The sequence below is a fragment of the Ruditapes philippinarum genome, unplaced genomic scaffold (assembly GCF_026571515.1).
Source record: "Ruditapes philippinarum isolate M1 unplaced genomic scaffold, ASM2657151v2 ctg9760_1_1_1_1, whole genome shotgun sequence".
Classification (NCBI taxonomy): domain Eukaryota; kingdom Metazoa; phylum Mollusca; class Bivalvia; order Venerida; family Veneridae; genus Ruditapes; species Ruditapes philippinarum.
The window spans coordinates 87,616-96,478 of record NW_026853874.1 but is presented as its reverse complement, the minus strand read 5'-3'; the positions used below and the strand labels follow the sequence as shown (position 1 = coordinate 96,478).

The 8,863-nt window shown below is 33.0% G+C and overlaps 1 protein-coding gene across 1 annotated transcript; it reads left to right on the top strand.

The window, feature by feature from the left end:
* Positions 1–644: 644 nt before the first annotated feature.
* LOC132738219 (sodium- and chloride-dependent glycine transporter 2-like) lies at positions 645–4,237 on the top strand (the record flags this gene model as incomplete). Its single annotated transcript, XM_060725682.1, is given in 5 exon segments — positions 645–776; positions 1,744–1,843; positions 2,481–2,581; positions 2,988–3,158; positions 3,631–4,237. Coding segments are annotated over 5 exon segments (621 nt in total), but the record flags the coding sequence as incomplete, so codon positions are not given.
* Positions 4,238–8,863: the final 4,626 nt, after the last annotated feature.

Here is an 8,863-nt window from a genome sequence, read left to right as displayed (position 1 = left end):
GATGATGATGATGATGACCAAGCGTTATCATTATCGTCATCATCATCACTTTTCGTCATCATTATCACTTTTTTCATCATCATGATCATCACTTTTTGTCATCATCATCAGATGATAAAAAGATATTACCCTTGGCATACCTGCGCGCGGCATGAACTCGAGAGGTTCTTGATAGTTTTTTATTTTCATTTGAAATTTAAAGAAAGAAACGCTGATAGAATTGCAAACAAGATGAATAGAATACCAAACAAATGTCAGATATTATAAATCTATCAAGTTCGGCACAAAAAAATAAATTCTTAGCCTTGCATGGTATTCATCATTATATGATGTGAATGCAAATATAGTTAATATACTTTATATGACTAGTTTATCCGGTAGCTTATAGACTAAGGGAGATAACTGCTATAGGTTTAATTACACATCCTGTTAAAGTTGTCCTTCTTGTTGGATTTTTAACAATTTTTACAGCTTATATGAATAACCAGAGTCAGGTTTGTTATGTTGGCCTAATGGTATACGATTAACCTTTCAAAATTTATCAATAAAAAAGGATGACCAAAATATATGTATATACATCTACATTATTGATGAATGTCTTTTATAGTATAACTTTTCGAAACATATTATATTTATTCATACAGATAGTACATGTTCAGACAGTGACCACTGCGATTATAGACACGTTTCCTAGGCAACTTATAGCCCGTAAACTGATGGTAACTCTGACAGTATGCAGCGTTCTTTTTCTTCTCGGCTTATCATGCATCACGCAGGTAGGTGAGGTCAAAATAATAGACTATTGTCTTTTGGTACTTTGTATTACATATAAGTGCATGTTAAACATGTTAAAGTTAAACTGAAATGGAATGACTCGTGAAAGTATGTCAGTGACCTAGAAACTCGGTTGGAAGTGCGATAGAACGCTGTGGAATTATATTCCGATGGTTTTCTTTGATGTTACGGCTAGGCTACTATGAACTTCTCGCCAATCCGTTACACGTGCTGTTAAATTTAAATGTAAAGGGCAATCACGTGTTACCATAGTTATTTTGGAAGTTTTCTATAAACTGTCAAACCACACAATTTTTGTTATGATTTCTACTATACAGAATTGCCTTTCCTAGACAAAATGTCGTAGCATATACATGTATGTTATTTCAGATCGACCTATTAACCCAGGCTAATTTGTATGCCACCCAATCGCAATCTTAAGAATGTTGGAAATTTGTGAATTGAGAAAAAAAGAAGAAAATTAGTTATCTGTTAGTAAACTCGCCAGAGAACCAAACCTACCTTTATCTGTTAATTTATTATTAATATGTCAAAGTTACTCTAACCTTCTCAATAAGTCACTTGAAAGGCGAAGGGTTAGGCAGCTTTCGTAAATCAGACAATGAACTATTTAAGCAATCATTTTTACTTTTAATTTATTTCGCCGGAACAACATTCATAGTAGTGTTTTTATTTCTATTCACTGTTTATTCAATTTTTTAACGTTGAAAAAGATAGGTTCGTTCATTAACTTTTCCGGATTAGATTTTTTTCTGGCATTTAAAATGTGAAAATAAATGTGATCTTCTTCCCTTCGAAGACCGGAGACCGTAGCTATAGAGATAATCCTTCCAGTGCGTATTCGAGCACATGTTACGTTCAGCAGTGGTATATTTCTAAAATTGTTACCATCAATATTTGATAGAAAGGCTAATCAAAATTTGTAAATGAGCATAATATATATTTCAGGGAGGGGTTTATTTCCTGCAGATCCTAGACTGGTATTGTGCTAGTATTGCTGTTATGCTGATAGCCTTTTTGGAAACAGTTGGTCTTGCATGGGTGTACGGTAAGTTTTAATATATGAGCTCAAGAAAAAATAGACTCATAATTAGTATAAATGTTTTTCTTTTCATCATTTACTCCTTGTGGCTGAGCGGCTGCCTAAAAGTGTTGATGCATCAGAATTAATATCGCAGCCACCGTTTATCCGTGCGTGAACGTATAAGGCAACTAAATTGGTCGAATAACTTGATAAGCTCTGAGACAAAAAAAATGATTCAACAAACTGCTTTATTTGTAAAACGTGTTTTTCAGTACTTAACAATAATTTCACTGTTGTTTTCTTTTTCCTAAATGTACAAAGAAACATTTCATAATTTAGAACATGATACGTGTTTTTGTTTCTGATGGTTCTTAGCAATGTTAGACAAAAAAAAAGAAAACGTGATAAACAATTGGTGGTCTAGTACAAAGATGAAAAAACAACAACATAGGATATAAGTTTTTATCTTAAGTAAGCAGGTACTTCATTCAGGCATTTTCTAGATTTATTGTCTGAACATTTTTGAATGTTCTAATCATGTTTTCATTTTTATATGGAACGCCAGTATTGCCGAAATTTTGATTATATTTCGATTATATTGGATAGTGTTATAACTAAACCTAAACTAGTATTCTGTTGTAACGTTTCTTGTTTTTAATAGGTACAAAAAGATTGTATGGCGATATTGAGATGATGATTGGTAGAACGTTGCCTCCTGTTTGGGGGATATTTTGGAAATTTATTACACCGTCAATCATCTTGGTAACTGTATATTCACTTATAATAAACACTTAAGATTCTGTCGATTTTAATGAATCAATTATTGTAGATAAAATTGTCTAAAGAAGAAACCCTGAATGGCACAATTGATAATACAGCTTTAATAGTGCACGTGAAACGATGTCGTGGAAATGGAACTGATAGCGAAAACGCAGAAAATGTTAAACTGATGATAATGACTCCATTGTCCCAATACTTCATCCTTCGTTTGTTTATTTATTTATTTATTTATTTATTTATTTGACAAATATGCATTCATGTGAATTCACTAAAAATGATGTCTTCCAATATATTCTGCAGCACTTAACGCATTTGTGGTGTTAAGTTGCTTTCAGCGTTCTCGATAAAAACATCATAATAAACGTACAGTCGCTTTATTTTTTGTCAGTCCATTTGGATTTTCAATCTTGCTCAATTGGAGGCAGTCAAGTACGGCAATGTGACATATCCGATGTGGGCTATCGGGATTGGCTGGGTGGTAGCGTTCATGTCCCTGGTACCCATGCCTGTCTGTATGGTTCAAGCACTAAGAAGAGCAGAAGGAAATACATTCATTCAGGTAAATAAAATTCCCATTCTTAATTTTGTTTATTTAAAAAAAAAATATGTGATTCAAAAGAAATTGGTTGATAAATTTAGAGTACAGTAGATGTTCTATATGTAGAAAATGCATTAACAATAAGCATAATTCAAATTGACCAATGGGTAAATAACATTAAAAAGTGAGGGTTAATATTGTAGAAAGTCTTCCCGATTGTGATTAAGGCCATTAATCGGTGCATATACCAAGCAATTTCACGGAATCTAGTAAATTGAAGGACATGTAAAATAAATTAATAGTTCAGACACACAGGGGCACCTGAGTAGAACCACCGACGTTCCGTTAGCTAGCTAGATAACGTCCTTACACGAAAGAATCCAAAGTCCCTGTCGGGATTCGAACCCACTACGGTGAGGGGCAAGTGGTAAAAATATAGTAAGTGCTCAATTCAACATATACTTATTAAGCAATAATATATATGTGTTTTCAGAAACTTCGATTCAGTATTAAACCTAGTCCAGAATGGAAGCCAGCTAACAAAGACTTGCAAGAACAGTATCGGGATATGATGGAAAATAATGTTGTTTTGTTTGAAGTCAAAACCTGATAAATAGGCATCCATTATACTACTTAACATTATATAGGAATCACTGCTTAGACATGTTATTCTACGTATCATCGTATAACGTACACGCATAATTATGAAACAACTTGATTACGTTTTATTTCATTTCCTTGTCATTTCCCCTCTTTATTATAAAGATATGTTTTAATTTGGCTGAGTTTTAAATCACTCAGACACTTTTGAGGTCATATAGCGGATTTCCTGCTAGCTTTTATGTTCAACTCCGTACATTATTTCAGGCACGAACGGTCGTTTGAGTAGAACCACCGGCGTTCCTGAAGTTTGAAAAATAGCAACCATGTTTTTATGTTAAGCAGTATATTAGTTATTATATTTTTAATGGTGATTTAGTTTATATTTTATTTATAGTCAATATATTTTTGTATTTGTTCTTCTTTAAAAGCCATTCCTAACAATAAAATATACAAATCAACTTTATTTATTTTCTTAATGAAGTAAAGAACAAAATAAATTGCTGCTGTTGTTGTTGTTGTTGGGGTTTACGTCGCATCAACACAGTAAAGTTATATGGCGATTTTCCATTTTCACTGGTGGAGGAAGACCTCACGCGCCACTCTGTAAATTATTTCAGGCACAAACGGCCACCTGAGTAGAACCACCGACGTTTCGTTAGCTGGCTGGATACAAGTATTGATTTATGATACTAAAAGTTAGATACATAACGGTATGCGGGTGTTACTTTTTATAATTTATACAGCGAAAAGACATAAAATAAACGTATGATATTTTATTTAATCAATATTTTATCAATATATCATTGATAGGTATAAAATAAAGAGCGATATGCACAGATGCGATGTGTAAAAAATCAAGCAATACTGATATGTTAAATACTTGTATATGTATATATATATAATTATCGCATGGTTTGGAACATTTCCTTTGTTCTTAATAACTCATTATACTCAGTACACTTCAATGAGCATTTGAAAACTGTATTGATATATAACAGTACAGTTTTTTTCATTGATTCATATAGGAAAAAAACTCGACTGTTATATATCGGTTGAGTTTTTTTCGCACCTTGTATATATCAATACAGTTTTTTTTCATAGAGGCTCCAATGGGGCAGTGGTAACGACCATTCCCAGTAGCAAAAAAAATGGAATCACTAAAATAAATATATAAATACAATGAAAAATATTAACAAAGATAATTAATGAAATGAAATTTACTCTCATTTAATCAAAAGGTACATCCGCTGAATGAATTATTTCCACTGAAAAAAAATCCCTTTAATCTTGAATCAATCTTGGTAACAGTTTACAATCCGCCTCTAACTTGAAAAAACTGCCTTATCATAAATAACTGTAATGTAGCTAACGATTTATTTATTTGTTTCTATTACAAAAAAAAAGAAAACGTTATGTCATTGCGATAAAACAGTTATAGTATATGAAACTCGTTAGTTATGGGGGTATAACACTGGCTGGGGCGACATCTCGGGATGTTTCTGCAAAAAAATTGTCTCGGCCTCACGGCCTCGCCATTTTTTTAGCAGAAACACCCCTTGATGTCGCCCCAGCCAGTGTTATATCCTCGTAACTAACTCGTTCCATGTACTATAACTGTTACGTAATTCTGACATAAAAAAGAAAAATCTCGTACAATAATCAATTCATGTTATTTTTATAAAAAAAATACTAGTAGTTAAATTGTTCTTTCCTAGAACTACTTTTACAATGTTCTAATATCATTCATGTCACATATACTTTTTTCTTTTGCAAAACAGAATCGTGCATTTCTTATCGCCATGGCACATTTATTTTTAATTTGCTTGAAAGGCTCATTGTGTATCAAAAATGATTTTTTTGTCTGTAGAAAAGACAAACATGAGTTTATTATGATGTTATAATGAATTTCAAACATGTGAGTTGGTTTTAAGATAGCGTTAAATGTTAATTTAAATGTGATAAAGGTGTCGAAAGATAAGTAAAGTAGAATTTTGACTTCCATACAAAATAAAAAAATACTTCATAATTATGTACTAATTTTCAATGTGCAGAAAAGCAAAATGAGCATAGGCTTAATAGCAAATAACGTTTTATCTTTCATTTAAAGATATTACAGAAAACTTTTTAAAAATGTTTATACTAAGGCCTTTGAAATTTGTTCCTGGTTTATATAGAATGTATTGTAGTTCGATTGTGTTGGAATCTACAAGCTGATAGACACTCCTTTGAATCCGTTCCTGGAACCAACCAGTACTGAACGATGGGTGTAAAGTTTCTTGCTTAAGGACACAACGACTTGCCCCTGACAGGATTTGAACCCATGCGACTAGCGATCATTAGATAACTAGTCCGACGCGATAACCACTCGGCCATGCAGTCATTTTCCTGTTTTGTTCTGTTATAATATATCATATTCAGAAAATAAGAAACAGGCGATGTTTAACTTCTCAGAGACAGAAACTCTTCCTTTTTATCAGCAAGACTGTAGTAAATCTTAATGTAAGGTATTTGAAACCTTTATCTATCGGGCTACATACTTTCAGAAACTGCTATACTGACAGTTTTAGGTAGCACTCCACAGTTAATTTCAAGTTCCTGCCGTCAATGTCCTACAAGCAATACGTCTAATAATTCTGATACCAAACTACACAACCTGGAAAAGAAAACACATTTTGTTGAGAACATATATGACATAAGATTGCAAATCTTCAAAGAAATTATCCCATCTGCAATAGGCAGGCAGTCAAAAAATTTGCAATTCATTCCGTTGAAGCCCAAAATCTACAGTGGCCCGAGACCCAAAACAACACATTTCAACCCTCTGGTAAAAAATATCTGCAAATATACAGGCTAAAGGAACACCGTCTCTGCTTTAGCAACTCCCTATACATGCAAAATATCACAAAGAAACTAGTCCTCAACCTTGTAGATTTTTTGCTACTGCTAAAAGTTTGTACCCCCCTGTAAAATGACTTCTTTTTACCGTGCATGCTGTATAAAAGCAATGTTTACAAAAAATGGCGGCCTTGACATTCATAATCAACAGCATGTGATTTCTGGCCATGTTTTCGAATTTGCCAGTGATCATATTAGATGTCACAAAAACAAATCTTATGCTGAAAATGCATTTTAAAGACAACCAGTCATTTAAATCCAGAATATTCACTATATCCAAGAAATCCTCCCTGGCCATTCGAAGCTGTGGCTTACATTACTGTGGTGTGCTACCTTATGAAAGTTCTTTGAAACCTCGACCTTGTTAATGAAGGGCGGATTGCAAATACGCCTATGTAACGTCAATTTTAGTTCTGGGTTTTTTTTATGGTATCAAGACTTTAGACAAATTCTTCATTGTAAAGAAATCTGATAATTTTCAAAACAAAAACTACGAGTTTGTAGAAACAGTATACAGTTCAACTTTAAAAACGTGCTATCATTCTGTAAAAGTAATTACTGATTATCTACAACGCTAGGTTTAAATAGCATTTGTTGTTGTTGTTGTTGTTGTTGTTGTTTCATCTGAAAACATTGTTATTGTTCAGAAATGGTCGGGACGATGTCATACATGTAATTAAATATAAATTTTAAAATCGTACATTGAAATCTGTTAGGACACACTGCCTTTTTTGAATAATTTGTGCTGCTCTTTAAAGATATAACATTGGTGATGTGTACATGACCTTTCTTTGCAATTAAAATATAAATCACTGTACTTCAATATATAGACTTACTTTATGTTCATTGTCTTGTTTAAAGAAATTGCCTTGTGATGCACAATACCTTGGATACCGCCTCCGTGGTCGAGGGGTTAGAGTCGATGACTTCTAATCCAGTTACCTCTTTGGCGTGGGTTCGATCCCCGGGAGATGCTTTGGTAGTTTAGCGCGCGCGGAGGAAGGTAGTCTAGTACTGGTGTAACTCTCCAGGAACGATGGTTAGGAAACTACCTGCCTATATGACTGAAATGCTTTTTGAAAGAGGCGTAAAATGACACAAACAAACAAACAAGACCTTGGTTTCTTAGTACATGGCCATGTTAGGTAAGTCCATGTTCTGCAAGTGTATTGATACGTTTTTAAGATAAATGGTCTTATCCTTGATCTGTAAGAATATGGCCTTATATTGTGCCATGTGTTCTTAGTAAAGTCTTTGTCATTAAAATATATTGCCTAATTCCTCCAGAATACAATGTTACTATGGACAAAAATTGTCCTGTTTGTAAGTATATTGTTTTGTTCTTTATTGTATATTGTTTAGAATTGTATGTTCTTTAAAGGCACATTATGGATCAGGGACGAGTAAATAGTTCCTTCAATATAAAGGGCAAACATGAGTTTTATTACTTTAAGTTAATGGTTTAAGGGCATGTTAAATGCATATAAACTGAAAAAAAGAAGTTTTGATTGTGCAATTATTTTTCATAAAAGTAAACGATGGCAGTCATACAAAATACTAAATTACTATTCCTGAACTTATTGCTAAAAAGCCACAGAAGAAAAAGATGGCTAAGATAATTGTCCAATGGGTAATTTTAAGAAAAATATAAACGGACATCAAAAATAAAAAGCTTTCGAAAAATAAAAATATTTCTTAGGCAAAATGGGCCTTTAAGTACATACTCCTGTGATGCAAATGTTCTTGTAAAGATATTGTCCTAGCCTGTAAGTTAAAATGTAAGTACACAAGTATGGGATCTTGTTCTGAAATTATTCTTGTAAAGATATGGATCTGGCCTGTAAGTTATGTGGATACTTACTGTTCTGTATGGGCGGAAATAAAAACGACATACATACACTGTTGCATTATCTCTGTTTGATTTAAGAGCAACATTACATCAATCATAAACCAGGAAATAAAAAAGCCATTCGATGTCTAGAAGTGAGAGAAATAATAAATTGTGCACGTATTTAATTTCGAGCAGTTTAACGAGTGTATTAGATTTTACACCTAACAAAAAGGCATCGAGTTCTCAGTACATGAAAGTGTTGATTTGTTAGTCTGAATTCAAAGTTAAAAATATATTTGAGTATTACCAGTTGAAACAAACATTCTCACACAAGCATTGGAATAACTTGTTTGTTAGCGGCGCATAATTAGATATACTTCTTGCTTATAAGATTAAA